Source organism: Xyrauchen texanus, chromosome 38 (assembly GCF_025860055.1).
Source record: "Xyrauchen texanus isolate HMW12.3.18 chromosome 38, RBS_HiC_50CHRs, whole genome shotgun sequence".
Classification (NCBI taxonomy): Eukaryota; Metazoa; Chordata; class Actinopteri; order Cypriniformes; family Catostomidae; genus Xyrauchen; species Xyrauchen texanus.
Window position 1 is genome coordinate 37,720,919 of NC_068313.1, and position 15,562 is coordinate 37,736,480.

Here is a 15,562-nt window from a genome sequence, read left to right on the forward strand (position 1 = left end):
AAGTTGTTCTGTGATTGGTTGATGGTGTGTTAAGTTGTTCTGTGATTGGTTGATGGTGTGTTAAGTTGTTCTGTGATTGGAAGATGGGGTGTTAAGTTGTACTGTGATTGGTTGCTGGGGAGTTAAGTTGTGCTGTGATTGGTTGCTGGGGGGTTAAGTTGTGCTGTGATTGGTTGCTGGGGGGTTAAGCCGTGCCGTGATTGGTTGCTGGGGGGTTAAGCCGTGCCGTGATTGGTTGCTGGGGGGGTGTAGGCTGCACTGCGATTGGGTGTTGCAGTGTGAAGCCGTGCCGTGATTGGTTGCTGGGGGGTGAAGCTGCATTGTGATTGGGTGTTGCACTGTAAAGCTGTGCTGTGATTGGTCGTACCCCCTAAAGCATGCTCTGTCATGCTGAGGCACAGTGACTCCAGCGTGGGATTAATCTCCAGATCGGTTCCTGGAATTTGGCATTCTGGGAACAAAAACAAGAATGCAGACATCAGTAAAACAGGCTCAACCCTAAATATGAATGAAAAATGGAGAGGTTTAATAATATCAGAATGCATTTCTTAGTGTGCTACATTGCAGTGTTTCCTACACAATTCTATTTTTGCAGCGGAGGAGCCCCTTTTGAGCCATATATATATTTCATTTTAAAACAAATAAAAGGTATTTCTTAAAATAAAGATACATTTGTTTTACAATACACTGTCTTTTTTATCTCTTTGTAGTCAATTTAGACTGCAAGATCAAGAACTTTATTATAAGAATAATTTATTTAGCAGTGGATGCACCACAGTGCCAGTCAAAAGTGCTATCGGTGTGGTGGGCATTAAATGCTGCCCATGAAGGCCATTTCTAATCAGTCACTTATGAGGTTCCAGGATGGCCAGCGAAGCAGCACACTTAGGGGTGGAGGTCAGATGTTGTGACCGTATGCAAGTACCTTGTTGTTGGAACAGGAGCATGGTTTGTGGAGATGTGTGCACAGGAAGTGAGTGAGTCCTCTGAACAGAACTTCTGCTCTGACTCGGCATGCTGTTACTGCCTCCGGTATTCCCAAACCACAGGTTCTGAAACACACACACACACACACACACACACACGTCTATAATTGATCTGATCGAACCTTGAGGCAGACATCTCTCTGAACTTTTCCTCTTGTCTTCCTCTCATCCATGACACCAGTGACAGACCAGATCAATGAATCAGATGATATTTGACCATTTAGAGATTATGAGCATTGCTTCAGATGTGTGTACAGAGAATAGAGTTATTGTAACCTGTCGGCCCTGTGCAGTGACGGCCGCGGGGTTTGTGAGCGTGTGCCGCGGTGACGCTCCGGTCAGACCAGCAGCAGTCATCAGCCCCAAGCGGACGGGGGTAGGAGCTCCTCGCGGGGGCATCTGGAACGACCTCTGACCTCGGCGACCCAAACCTGCGCTCACAGATCCAGCTGTGGGCAGAGAGTTCGAGCCGTACGCCGGCCACCTGTGCAAACGCACGGGAATGTTTTCTTTTAATACATTTCAGACACAATAAACTGCAAAAGAAACAATATTTTAAGAGAAATAATGTAGGGTGGGACTTTATTTTAGCCATCGGGATTTGGGATATGATACATATTGCCCATGTGGCCTTGGGTTACATTTTATTATTTATTTATTTATTTATTTTAAATAACATACACTGATGAATTCTTCACAATAAGAATAAAAGTTAATTTTGATGATGTTGACTGTAGGCATTAACAGACACACACCCTCTCCGGTACACTCCGCTGTCAATCATGGTTTTCCGCGGGAAGAGGCGGAGCAACTTCAGCACCTGCTGTTTCCATGACAACAGCCTCTTTTTCTGCGTCTCTGTAAATGCCTGATAGGCACAGTAACACAAACAGCCCCGAGCATTAAAGAGAAGTTACGCCATGAACAAGAACATGAAATCCAGCATAAATGCGTCACCTCATGCGTCAGACATTTCTCTATGAGCTGCAGGTAACAGCTGATATTCTCCTCATCCGGTCTGGACACCAACAACTGCGTACACACTGACAAACACAGAAAATATTAACACATGCACACAAACAATACAGTGAACCTATCCCCCTATCCCCGTGAGTGCCTCCAGTCAGGTCTCCTTAGCAACCAAATTGGCCCGGTAGCTAGGGAGGGTAGGTGTCACATGGGGTAACCTCCACGAGGCAGTGATTAGTGGTTCTCGCTCTCAATGGGGCGTGTGGTGAGTGACTCGAGTCAGGTCTCCATAGCAACCAAATTGGCCCGGTTGCTAGGGAGGGTAGAGTCACATGGGGTAACCTCCACGAGGCGGTGATTAGTGGTTCTCGCTCTCGGTGGGGCGTGTGGTGAGTGACTCCAGTCAGGTCTCCATAGCAACCAAACTGGCCCGGTTGCTAGGGAGGGTAGAGCCACATGGGGTAACCTCCTCGTGGTGGTGATTGGTGGTTCTCTCTCTCAATGGGGCGTGTGGTGAGTGACTCCAGTCAGGTCTCCATAGCAACCAAATTGGGCCGGTTGCTAGGGAGGGTAGAGTCACATGGGGTAACCTCCTCGTGGTGGTGATTAGTGGTTCTCTCTCTCGGTGGGGTGTGTGGTGAGTGACTCGAGTCAGGTCTCCATAGCAACCAAATTGGCCCGGTTGCTAGGGAGGGTAGAGTCACATGGGGTAACCTCCACGAGGCAGTGATTAGTGGTTCTCGCTCTCAATGGGGCGTGTGGTGAGTGACTCGAGTCAGGTCTCCATAGCAACCAAATTGGCCCGGTTGCTAGGGAGGGTAGAGTCACATGGGGTAACCTCCACGAGGCGGTGATTAGTGGTTCTCGCTCTCGGTGGGGCGTGTGGTGAGTGACTCCAGTCAGGTCTCCATAGCAACCAAACTGGCCCGGTTGCTAGGGAGGGTAGAGCCACATGGGGTAACCTCCTCGTGGTGGTGATTGGTGGTTCTCTCTCTCAATGGGGCGTGTGGTGAGTGACTCCAGTCAGGTCTCCATAGCAACCAAATTGGGCCGGTTGCTAGGGAGGGTAGAGTCACATGGGGTAACCTCCTCGTGGTGGTGATTAGTGGTTCTCTCTCTCGGTGGGGTGTGTGGTGAGTCGGATGCCACGGAGAATAGCGTGAAGCCTCCACACGCGCTGCGTCTCCATGGTAACGTGCTCAACAAGTCACGTGATAAGATGCGCGGATTGACGGTCTCAGAAGCGGAGGCAACTGAGATTCATCCTCCACCACCCGGATTGAGGCGAGTCACTACGCCACCACGAGGACCTACTAAGTAGTGGAAATTGGGCGTTCCAAATTGGGAGAAAAGTGGATAAAACAAACAAATTTACTGTATTTACCTTTCCCCATCACGCGTGTGAACTGTCCTGCGATATCTCCATCAGAGATGGGTGCAGACGAGGACTCTCCGTCACACGGTGGAGGATTGTGGGTCTGGAATCCCTCCGTTTCCTTCTCTTCGCCAGGATTGGCTGCTTTATCCACAGGCTCCGCCTCTTTCTGGGCAGCAGCGGGCGAGGGGTAAGCTTTGATTGGCGTGATGATGATCTGCTGGAGCTCTTGTAAAGCATTGCGAACGTTCCCGCCTTCCAGAATATCCTGTAATCAACGGTACATTAGACCATAAGCCGGAGGAATGATTACACGATGACAGTCGGGACGTTTACTCGTTCACCTTTTCAAGAGATTTCAGGACGCTCTGGCGCTCTCGCAGTTTCTGTACGCTCAGCGCGATCTTGTGTCGAGCTCCTTTCGTAACGTTCTGAAAGAAACAACGAAACACAAAAAAATCAATCATTAGCAGTATTGGGGGTAATCAGATTACAAAGTAATTCGTGTAATCTAATATTTGAGTAAAAAGTAATGCAACACTACATTAAAACTCTTGTAATCTGATTACAGTTACTGGCTTTCAGTTCGGTTAATGACTTTAAGTATGTGTAAAGTGACACATTTCTAAAATACAATTATTTTTGACGAACACATGTAATGGATTATGTTCATGTATGTTTGCGTCTCTGCGACAGCTGAAGAATGTGCACGTGCATACACTGGATAAGCCAGTAAGTACGCTAGTAAAGCTGTTTACATGCAACGCCAAATTGAGGTAATACGCATCGACCATGTTTACATGAGCGCACACGGCTAATTAAGCACAATTGGTGCGAGAAAATGCATGTAAATGCGCTAACATAACTAGCAAATGGAAAGTGGAAAAACAAAAACTTTTCTTGTTTGAAAGTGTTTCAGAAAGTGATTTAAAAGTGATTACTTTTTATTGAAGTAATCCGATTACAGTTTTGACCAGTAATTGACCCTTTGCTAAGCTCCGCCCCCCTTGGTTACAGTTGCTAGCTCTGACAAGCTTTGTAAAACTTCCCATAGGTGTGAATGGAGGGTTGCCGTTAACAACTATTCTCATAAACGGGACGGATTGTATTTTTGAGTGCTGGAATGAAGGCATATTAATCTGACGTTTTTGTACAAAAAAATTAAAAAATTTTAATTACACTGTACTTTGACAAAAATGACTGTGGAGTGGAGACTGAGAATCAGAATTGAGGCCAACGATCTTAGCGGTTAGCAAAGCGTGTTACACTGTGACTCATTCACCCATTCACACACCAATGGTGGCAGAGCTGCTATGCTAGGCGCTAGCCTGCCATTGGGAGCAACTTGGGGTTCAGTGTCTTGCCCAAGGACACTTCGGCATGTGGAGTCATGTGGGCCGGGAGTCGAACCGCCAACCCTGTGATTAGCGGCCGACCCGCGCTACCACCTGCGCCACAGCCGCCCCATTTGATGGCAATAACAAGCCTGTAAACATTAGCGCAAGTCAACGGGACTGCTCATAACACACTCAGCATGATGCTGTGAACTATTTAGCAACAATGTATAAAAAAAACATATTTAAAACAAATCCGCTAAAAACTACTCGAACACACATTTCTCCCGTAGACTCTCAATGGAAAATAGCAAATGTGTGACAGAGAAATGGAGGATGGCAACAGTTGCCAAGTTAGGATTGGTCAGGATCGCTTTTAAGGCGGGGTTTTGCAAAGGGTCAATTTGTAGTGAGTAACTTTCCCAACAATGACATGAGTGGTAAATGTGGGACAGACACATGGAAATATTTCAGAGCTGAGCATAAATAGTCAAATTTATATTCACTATATTTATATATTTTTTGATTTTCTCCCCAATTTGTAATGGCCAATTCCCAATGCGCTCTGAGTCCTCGTGGTGGCGTAGTGACTCGCCTCAATTCGGGTGGCGGAGGATGAATCTCAGTTGCCTCCGCGTCTGAGACCGTCAATCCGCACATCTCATCACGTGACTTGTTTATCACGTTACCATGGAGACGTAGCGTGTGTGGAGGCTTCACGCTATTCTCCGCGGCATCCGCGCACAACTCACCACACGCCCCACCGAGAGCGAGAACCACATTACAGCGACCACGAGGAGGTTACCCCATGTGACTCTACCCTCCCTAGCAACCGGGCCAATTTGGTTGCTAAGGAGACCTGAGTCTCTCAGCACGCCCTGGTACATTCACTATATTTACATTTCTAGAAACGTCTAAACTAACGGCCTGGACATGTTGAGGTTTTCCACAATATTATTTCACATCACACGTGTGATCACCGCAGACAGGATCAGGCGTACACCGACGTGAAAATACAATCAGCTCAGGCTTAGACAACGCCTCATCTGATTGGCTAGATGATGTTGAGCAGGGCGGAGCTCACATGTGACTCCAGGTGTTGCTCTGTGAGGATCATCATTTCTTCGTACGTCATCTGAGAAAAGAGCGACGCGTATTTATGCAGACGGAGACTCTTGAGCCAGGCGGGCACATCTGGAAGAGAAATATCACAAACGACAGGCAACAAGCAGGAGCTATGAAAACTACAGGCACACACGCGTGATGTATGTAATAACTGTAGCGTGTTCAGCGCTTGTCACCTTTCATTCCGCTGCCGTCCTCTTGGAAAGTGTTGCGTGCGTTGCTCTGTTCCTCCGTCTGTTCACTCCCCGACGACGCAACGCTGCTCTGGGGTGACAGAGGGGCGTGTTCTGCTCCCTGAAACCCGCCCCCTTCATCCTGGTTCACCCAATCAGAGCTGCAGGCTGACTGACTGACGGGTGTGAGTGACATTGAGGGCTTCAGTGGGCTCGGATGGACCTGACCAGACAGTCCTGCTGGGCAAATATAAAAAAAAATGTTATGACAAACAAGAACACATCCTATCCTGTGTTTTGGAAGTTGTCACTTCTGACCCCTGACCTGTGCTGTTGATGTTGCCGCTGTTGTTGACGGGTGAGGTCACTCCACCCGTCCCGGCGAAAGGCATGTGTCCGTTCTGTCCAGCCGGAGAGCTGCAGGTGGACGGCAGCTTCTCCTGCCAGCTGTACGACGGCTCCAGGGACTCGGCAGGACCCGGCCACTCGTCTGAGCCCTGCCGCGCGTGATGATACGGTCCGGGCGGGGGTGGCCGCGTGGACAGATGCTCCTCCAGGTGATTGAGCCACATGGCGAGAGAGTTGCGGTCGTCGAGGGTGGTGGCGGGGTGAATGAGGGCGTAAGACAGCAGCTGTCGGCTCTCCTCCACAAACAGGCTGCTCTCGATGGTGTGACTCAAGACCTTCTGCAGGAGGTTCATGTATTCACACTTGGCTTCGCTGTTCCGCGGCTGTAGTAGAGGGAGATGAGAGAGCAGGAGAGACACGGCTTTCTCCTTTGGCTCCTGCTGCCACTGACTGACGATCGCTACAGAGAAAGAAAGGTTGGGAAAAAGACTCTCCAGCAAAACATTCCTTATGAGAAACATGCAGGCGTATATGAGCGTTTACCTGCATTGTTGGCTTCTGCCTCTAGTATGTGTATCTCTGTGCAGTCGGCCAGCCAGTGGTCCAGATAGATGTGCAGGAATCTTGCCTGCGTCCGAGAAACACGCTTCAACAGCGACAGCAGCGCCACCGTCTGTTCACACTCATTCCAGCCCTTAAACCAGTCTGTCAAAATCCCCACTTGGTCCCGGAACATCATGGCGAGTTCCCACCGATACAGGGGCGGGACTACAGGGAGGGGGCGGGGCTTGTATAAACTGGGGCGGGGAGGTTACAGTCAGTGCTCCAGTCCACTCAAGAGATGCATTAAAAACCCCTCACATGGTTCTGACCCGGAGTGGACGTCACCAACACCGGGGGCTGTTTGTCAATGTCCGGGTAAAATTAAGGGTTGGACGCGGTGCGAGACAGAAGCTGCAATCCAGTGAAGCCGTCTCTACAGCATCGTCACTCATACACGGATGCAGGCATCTGCACACAGATCATATGCATGTTACAAACACACCAAACACCACAGCTGACACACTTCCTGTCTGAGATTCATCCATTTATCTCAGATTATTACAGAGCTGTCAGATAATCAGATTGGCACATTACTGCAGAGCACAGCACAATCACCAACAGATTACAATCATAACCAGAGCTGATCTGACACCGCTGGAGCAATGGACCTACTGCACCAACCACACAGCAAACACAACAATCAGAAAAATTCAGTCCGAGGGTAAAATCAACAAGATGAGGTTTAAATTCAGTCCGAGGGTAAAATCAACAAGATGAGGTTTAAATTCAGTCAGAGGGTAAAAATCAACAAGATGAGGTTTAAATTCAGTCCGAGGGTAAAATCAACAAGACGAGGTTTAAATTCAGTCAGAGGGTAAAATCAACAAGATGAGGTTTAAATTCAGTCAGAGGGTAAAATCAACAAGATGAGGTTTAAATTCAGTCAGAGGGTAAAATCAACAAGATGAGGTTTAAATTCAGTCCGAGGGTAAAATCAACAAGATGAGGTTTAAATTCAGTCCGAGGGTAAAATCAACAAGACGAGGTTTAAATTCAGTCAGACAGGGTAAAATCAACAAGACGAGGTTTAAATTCAGTCAGAGGGTAAAATCAACAAGATGAGGTTTAAATTCAGTCAGAGGGTAAAATCAACAAGATGAGGTTTAAATTCAGTCCGAGGGTAAAAATCAACAAGACGAGGTTTAAATTCAGTCAGAGGGTAAAATCAACAAGATGAGGTTTAAATTCAGTCAGACAGGGTAAAAATCAACAAGATGAGGTTTAAATTCAGTCCGAGGGTAAAATCAACAAGACGAGGTTTAAATTCAGTCAGAGGGTAAAATCAACAAGACGAGGTTTAAATTCAGTCAGAGGGTAAAATCAACAAGATGAGGTTTAAATTCAGTCAGACAGGGTAAAAATCAACAAGACGAGGTTTAAATTCAGTCAGAGGGTAAAATCAACAAGATGAGGTTTAAATTCAGTCAACAAGATGAGGTTTAAATTCAGTCCGAGGGTAAAATCAACAAGACGAGGTTTAAATTCAGTCAGAGGGTAAAATCAACAAGATGAGGTTTAAATTCAGTCAGACAGGGTAAAATCAACAAGATGAGGTTTAAATTCAGTCCGAGGGTAAAATCAACAAGACGAGGTTTAAATTCAGTCCGAGGGTAAAATCAACAAGATGAGGTTTAAATTCAGTCAGACAGGGTAAAAATCAACAAGATGAGGTTTAAATTCAGTCCGAGGGTAAAATCAACAAGATGAGGTTTAAATTCAGTCAGACAGGGTAAAAATCAACAAGATGAGGTTTAAATTCAGTCAGAGGGTAAAATCAACAAGATGAGGTTTAAATTCAGTCAGAGGGTAAAATCAACAAGATGAGGTTTAAATTCAGTCCGAGGGTAAAATCAACAAGATGAGGTTTAAATTCAGTCAGAGGGTAAAATCAACAAGACGAGGTTTAAATTCAGTCAGAGGGTAAAATCAACAAGATGAGGTTTAAATTCAGTCAGACAGGGTAAAAATCAACAAGATGAGGTTTAAATTCAGTCCGAGGGTAAAATCAACAAGACGAGGTTTAAATTCAGTCAGAGGGTAAAATCAACAAGATGAGGTTTAAATTCAGTCAGACAGGGTAAAAATCAACAAGACGAGGTTTAAATTCAGTCAGAGGGTAAAATCAACAAGACGAGGTTTAAATTCAGTCAGAGGGTAAAATCAACAAGATGAGGTTTAAATTCAGTCCGAGGGTAAAATCAACAAGATGAGGTTTAAATTCAGTCAGAGGGTAAAATCAACAAGATGAGGTTTAAATTCAGTCAGAGGGTAAAATCAACAAGATGAGGTTTAAATTCAGTCAGACAGGGTAAAAATCAACAAGACGAGGTTTAAATTCAGTCAGAGGGTAAAATCAACAAGACGAGGTTTAAATTCAGTCAGAGGGTAAAATCAACAAGATGAGGTTTAAATTCAGTCAGACAGGGTAAAATCAACAAGATGAGGTTTAAATTCAGTCCGAGGGTAAAATCAACAAGACGAGGTTTAAATTCAGTCCGAGGGTAAAATCAACAAGATGAGGTTTAAATTCAGTCAGACAGGGTAAAAATCAACAAGATGAGGTTTAAATTCAGTCCGAGGGTAAAATCAACAAGATGAGGTTTAAATTCAGTCAGACAGGGTAAAAATCAACAAGATGAGGTTTAAATTCAGTCCGAGGGTAAAATCAACAAGATGAGGTTTAAATTCAGTCAGAGGGTAAAATCAACAAGATGAGGTTTAAATTCAGTCAGACAGGGTAAAAATCAACAAGATGAGGTTTAAATTCAGTCCGAGGGTAAAATCAACAAGACGAGGTTTAAATTCAGTCAGAGGGTAAAATCAACAAGATGAGGTTTAAATTCAGTCAGACAGGGTAAAATCAACAAGATGAGGTTTAAATTCAGTCCGAGGGTAAAATCAACAAGACGAGGTTTAAATTCAGTCCGAGGGTAAAATCAACAAGATGAGGTTTAAATTCAGTCCGAGGGTAAAATCAACAAGATGAGGTTTAAATTCAGTCCGAGGGTAAAATCAACAAGACGAGGTTTAAATTCAGTCAGAGGGTAAAATCAACAAGATGAGGTTTAAATTCAGTCAGACAGGGTAAAATCAACAAGATGAGGTTTAAATTCAGTCAGAGGGTAAAATCAACAAGACGAGGTTTAAATTCAGTCAGAGGGTAAAATCAACAAGATGAGGTTTAAATTCAGTCAGAGGGTAAAATCAACAAGATGAGGTTTAAATTCAGTCAGAGGGTAAAATCAACAAGATGAGGTTTAAATTCAGTCAGACAGGGTAAAAATCAACAAGACGAGGTTTAAATTCAGCCAGAGGGTAAAATCAACAAGATGAGGTTTAAATTCAGTCCGAGGGTAAAATCAACAAGATGAGGTTTAAATTCAGTCAGACAGGGTAAAAATCAACAAGATGAGGTTTAAATTCAGTCAGAGGGTAAAAATCAACAAGACGAGGTTTAAATTCAGTCAGAGGGTAAAATCAACAAGACGAGGTTTAAATTCAGTCAGAGGGTAAAATCAACAAGACGAGGTTTAAATTCAGTCAGAGGGTAAAATCAACAAGATGAGGTTTAAATTCAGTCAGAGGGTAAAATCAACAAGACGAGGTTTAAATTCAGTCAGAGGGTAAAATCAACAAGACGAGGTTTAAATTCAGTCAGAGGGTAAAATCAACAAGATGAGGTTTAAATTCAGTCAGACAGGGTAAAAATCAACAAGATGAGGTTTAAATTCAGTCCGAGGGTAAAATCAACAAGATGAGGTTTAAATTCAGTCAGACAGGGTAAAAATCAACAAGATGAGGTTTAAATTCAGTCAGAGGGTAAAATCAACAAGACGAGGTTTAAATTCAGTCAGAGGGTAAAATCAACAAGACGAGGTTTAAATTCAGTCAGAGGGTAAAATCAACAAGATGAGGTTTAAATTCAGTCAGACAGGGTAAAATCAACAAGATGAGGTTTAAATTCAGTCAGACAGGGTAAAAATCAACAAGACGAGGTTTAAATTCAGTCAGAGGGTAAAATCAACAAGATGAGGTTTAAATTCAGTCAGAGGGTAAAATCAACAAGACGAGGTTTAAATTCAGTCAGAGGGTAAAATCAACAAGACGAGGTTTAAATTCAGTCAGAGGGTAAAATCAACAAGACGAGGTTTAAATTCAGTCAGAGGGTAAAATCAACAAGATGAGGTTTAAATTCAGTCAGACAGGGTAAAAATCAACAAGACGAGGTTTAAATTCAGTCAGAGGGTAAAATCAACAAGATGAGGTTTAAATTCAGTCAGAGGGTAAAATCAACAAGATGAGGTTTAAATTCAGTCCGAGGGTAAAATCAACAAGATGAGGTTTAAATTCAGTCAGAGGGTAAAATCAACAAGACGAGGTTTAAATTCAGTCAGAGGGTAAAAATCAACAAGATGAGGTTTAAATTCAGTCCGAGGGTAAAATCAACAAGATGAGGTTTAAATTCAGTCAGAGGGTAAAATCAACAAGATGAGGTTTAAATTCAGTCAGACAGGGTAAAATCAACAAGACGAGGTTTAAATTCAGTCAGAGGGTAAAATCAACAAGATGAGGTTTAAATTCAGTCAGAGGGTAAAAATCAACAAGACGAGGTTTAAATTCAGTCAGAGGGTAAAATCAACAAGACGAGGTTTAAATTCAGTCCGAGGGTAAAATCAACAAGACGAGGTTTAAATTCAGTCAGAGGGTAAAATCAACAAGACGAGGTTTAAATTCAGACAGACAGGGTAAAAATCAACAAGACGAGGTTTAAATTCAGTCAGAGGGTAAAATCAACAAGATGAGGTTTAAATTCAGACAGACAGGGTAAAAATCAACAAGACGAGGTTTAAATTCAGTCCGAGGGTAAAATCAACAAGACGAGGTTTAAATTCAGTCCGAGGGTAAAATCAACAAGATGAGGTTTAAATTCAGTCCGAGGGTAAAATCAACAAGATGAGGTTTAAATTCAGTCCGAGGGTAAAATCAACAAGACGAGGTTTAAATTCAGTCAGAGGGTAAAATCAACAAGATGAGGTTTAAATTCAGTCAGAGGGTAAAATCAACAAGATGAGGTTTAAATTCAGTCAGAGGGTAAAATCAACAAGATGAGGTTTAAATTCAGACAGACAGGGTAAAAATCAACAAGACGAGGTTTAAATTCAGTCCGAGGGTAAAATCAACAAGACGAGGTTTAAATTCAGTCCGAGGGTAAAATCAACAAGATGAGGTTTAAATTCAGTCCGAGGGTAAAATCAACAAGATGAGGTTTAAATTCAGTCCGAGGGTAAAATCAACAAGACGAGGTTTAAATTCAGTCAGAGGGTAAAATCAACAAGATGAGGTTTAAATTCAGTCAGAGGGTAAAATCAACAAGATGAGGTTTAAATTCAGTCAGACAGGGTAAAATCAACAAGACGAGGTTTAAATTCAGTCCGAGGGTAAAATCAACAAGACGAGGTTTAAATTCAGTCCGAGGGTAAAATCAACAAGATGAGGTTTAAATTCAGTCAGACAGGGTAAAATCAACAAGACGAGGTTTAAATTCAGTCCGAGGGTAAAATCAACAAGACGAGGTTTAAATTCAGTCAGAGGGTAAAATCAACAAGACGAGGTTTAAATTCAGTCAGAGGGTAAAATCAACAAGACGAGGTTTAAATTCAGTCAGAGGGTAAAATCAACAAGACGAGGTTTAAATTCAGTCAGAGGGTAAAATCAACAAGACGAGGTTTAAATTCAGTCAGAGGGTAAAATCAACAAGACGAGGTTTAAATTCAGTCAGAGGGTAAAATCAACAAGATGAGGTTTAAATTCAGTCAGACAGGGTAAAATCAACAAGATGAGGTTTAAATTCAGTCAGAGGGTAAAATCAACAAGACGAGGTTTAAATTCAGTCAGAGGGTAAAATCAACAAGATGAGGTTTAAATTCAGTCAGACAGGGTAAAATCAACAAGATGAGGTTTAAATTCAGTCAGACAGGGTAAAATCAACAAGATGAGGTTTAAATTCAGTCAGAGGGTAAAATCAACAAGATGAGGTTTAAATTCAGTCAGAGGGTAAAATCAACAAGATGAGGTTTAAATTCAGTCAGAGGGTAAAATCAACAAGATGAGGTTTAAATTCAGTCAGAGGGTAAAATCAACAAGATGAGGTTTAAATTCAGTCAGAGGGTAAAATCAACAAGATGAGGTTTAAATTCAGTCAGAGGGTAAAATCAACAAGATGAGGTTTAAATTCAGTCAGACAGGGTAAAATCAACAAGATGAGGTTTAAATTCAGTCAGACAGGGTAAAATCAACAAGATGAGGTTTAAATTCAGTCAGAGGGTAAAATCAACAAGATGAGGTTTAAATTCAGTCCGAGGGTAAAATCAACAAGATGAGGTTTAAATTCAGTCAGAGGGTAAAATCAACAAGACGAGGTTTAAATTCAGTCAGAGGGTAAAATCAACAAGATGAGGTTTAAATTCAGTCAGACAGGGTAAAATCAACAAGATGAGGTTTAAATTCAGTCAGAGGGTAAAATCAACAAGACGAGGTTTAAATTCAGTCAGAGGGTAAAATCAACAAGATGAGGTTTAAATTCAGTCAGACAGGGTAAAATCAACAAGATGAGGTTTAAATTCAGTCAGAGGGTAAAATCAACAAGATGAGGTTTAAATTCAGTCAGACAGGGTAAAATCAACAAGATGAGGTTTAAATTCAGTCAGACAGGGTAAAATCAACAAGACGAGGTTTAAATTCAGTCAGAGGGTAAAATCAACAAGACGAGGTTTAAATTCAGTCAGAGGGTAAAATCAACAAGACGAGGTTTAAATTCAGTCAGAGGGTAAAATCAACAAGATGAGGTTTAAATTCAGTCAGAGGGTAAAATCAACAAGACGAGGTTTAAATTCAGGCAGAGGGTAAAATCAACAAGACGAGGTTTAAATTCAGTCAGAGGGTAAAATCAACAAGATGAGGTTTAAATTCAGTCAGAGGGTAAAATCAACAAGATGAGGTTTAAATTCAGTCAGAGGGTAAAATCAACAAGATGAGGTTTAAATTCAGTCAGAGGGTAAAATCAACAAGATGAGGTTTAAATTCAGTCAGAGAGTAAAATCAACAAGATGAGGTTTAAATTCAGTCAGAGGGTAAAATCAACAAGACGAGGTTTAAATTCAGTCAGAGGGTAAAATCAACAAGACGAGGTTTAAATTCAGTCAGAGGGTAAAATCAACAAGACGAGGTTTAAATTCAGTCAGACAGGGTAAAATCTATCAGATGAGGGTAAATTATATAGATATAGATGATAAATTCAGTCAGACATTTCATTAAATCTGTACATTGTATCGGTGGCGGTGGATAGCCCTGTTAGCTTTCAGAACACAAACACTATTAAACTCGTGCAGTGTAACACACACATGTATATAAACACACAGATAATGTATACAATAATTAAATAAGGGACACTCGCTGTGATGTAATGTTTATAAAGTCTCAATCACAGTAGAAATTAAATAAAAGTGTGAATACTGAGGCTCAGCTAACAGGCCTGATGCTAATGCTAACGCCAATCCGACTGAACACAAAATAAACAAAAACACAACAAACAGCCCGTCATATCACAACAATAATTAGGCAATACATTCATAATTACAGACAATAACACAGTTCGTGAGGGGGAAGCATCGGAAACAGGGACTGAAGCGCAAACCAAGAGCTAACACACAGACAGCGGATCTGAGCTCTCATGACACACACACACTTACTGAGGAACACGCGTGAGAAATGCGCGAATACACACCGGTGCGGGTCCGACAGACAGTCCGATACAGAGAGACAGACAGGCCTGAAGATTCACTGGAGATCCCTCACTACCACACACTGTCTCTGGAGCTCTGGCTCTCTCTCCACCACTGTCTGCCTACCTCACTCGACCATACTCACTCACTCACTGGAGCTCTGGCTCTCTCTCCACCACTGTCTGCCTACCTCACTCGACCATACTCACTCACACACTGGAGCTCTGGCTCTCTCTCTCCACCACTGTCTGCCTACCTCACTCGACCATACTCACACACTGGAGCTCTGGCTCTCTCTCTCTCCACCACTGTCTGCCTACCTCACTTGACCACACTCACTCACTCACCGGAGCTCTGGCTCTCTCTCTCTCCACCACTGTCTGCCTACCTCACTCGACCACACTCACTCACTCACTGGAGCTATGGCTCTCTCTCTCCACCACACTCACTCACTCACTGGAGCTCTGTCTGTCTCTCTCTCCTCCACTGTCTGTCTACCTCACTCGACCACACTCACTGACTCATTCATTGGAACTTTCTCTCTCTCTCCACCACCGTCTGCCTACCTCAGTCGACCACACTCACTCACTCACTGGAGCTCTGGCTCTCTCTCTCTCTCCACTGCTGTCTGCCTACCTCACTCGACCACACTCACTTACTCACTGGAGCTATGGCTCTCTCTCTCCACCACACTCACTCACTCACTGGAGCTCTGTCTGTCTCTCTCTCCTCCACTGTCTGTCTACCTCACTCGACCACACTCACTCACTCATTCATTGGAACTTTCTCTCTCTCTCCACCACTGTCTGCCTACCTCAGTCGACCACACTCACTCACTCACTGGAGCTCTGGCTCTCTCTCTCTCCAC

At 43.3% G+C, this 15,562-nt stretch overlaps 1 protein-coding gene and 1 long non-coding RNA gene across 3 annotated transcripts in view; one reads left to right on the top strand and one right to left on the bottom strand.

Moving 5' to 3' along the window:
• The window catches only part of LOC127631756 (protein Smaug homolog 2-like), a 16,384-nt gene extending 1,311 nt beyond the window's left edge, over nt 1–15,073 (bottom strand). The window contains exons 1-12 of one of the 2 annotated variants that reach the window (XM_052110064.1): nt 14,697–15,073; nt 6,854–7,321; nt 6,288–6,770; nt 5,966–6,199; nt 5,749–5,858; nt 3,675–3,761; nt 3,340–3,598; nt 1,944–2,029; nt 1,742–1,854; nt 1,263–1,470; nt 926–1,052; nt 368–451 (exon numbers count right to left, since the gene is read on the bottom strand). In XM_052110064.1, coding sequence (XP_051966024.1) covers nt 368–451; nt 926–1,052; nt 1,263–1,470; nt 1,742–1,854; nt 1,944–2,029; nt 3,340–3,598; nt 3,675–3,761; nt 5,749–5,858; nt 5,966–6,199; nt 6,288–6,770; nt 6,854–7,049 — 1,987 coding nt within the window. In that variant the 5' untranslated portion in view covers nt 7,050–7,321; nt 14,697–15,073. Of the gene's footprint in view, nt 1–367; nt 452–925; nt 1,053–1,262; nt 1,471–1,741; nt 1,855–1,943; nt 2,030–3,339; nt 3,599–3,674; nt 3,762–5,748; nt 5,859–5,965; nt 6,200–6,287; nt 6,771–6,853; nt 7,322–14,661 lie in introns of both variants that reach the window. The other variant, XM_052110065.1, reaches the window with a different exon arrangement.
• Nucleotides 12,302–12,755, top strand: LOC127631758 (uncharacterized). The gene is made up of 3 exons (XR_007969011.1): nt 12,302–12,332; nt 12,371–12,448; nt 12,715–12,755. It is a non-coding gene; the product is annotated as an uncharacterized LOC127631758 (long non-coding RNA).
• Nucleotides 15,074–15,562: the final 489 nt, after the last annotated feature.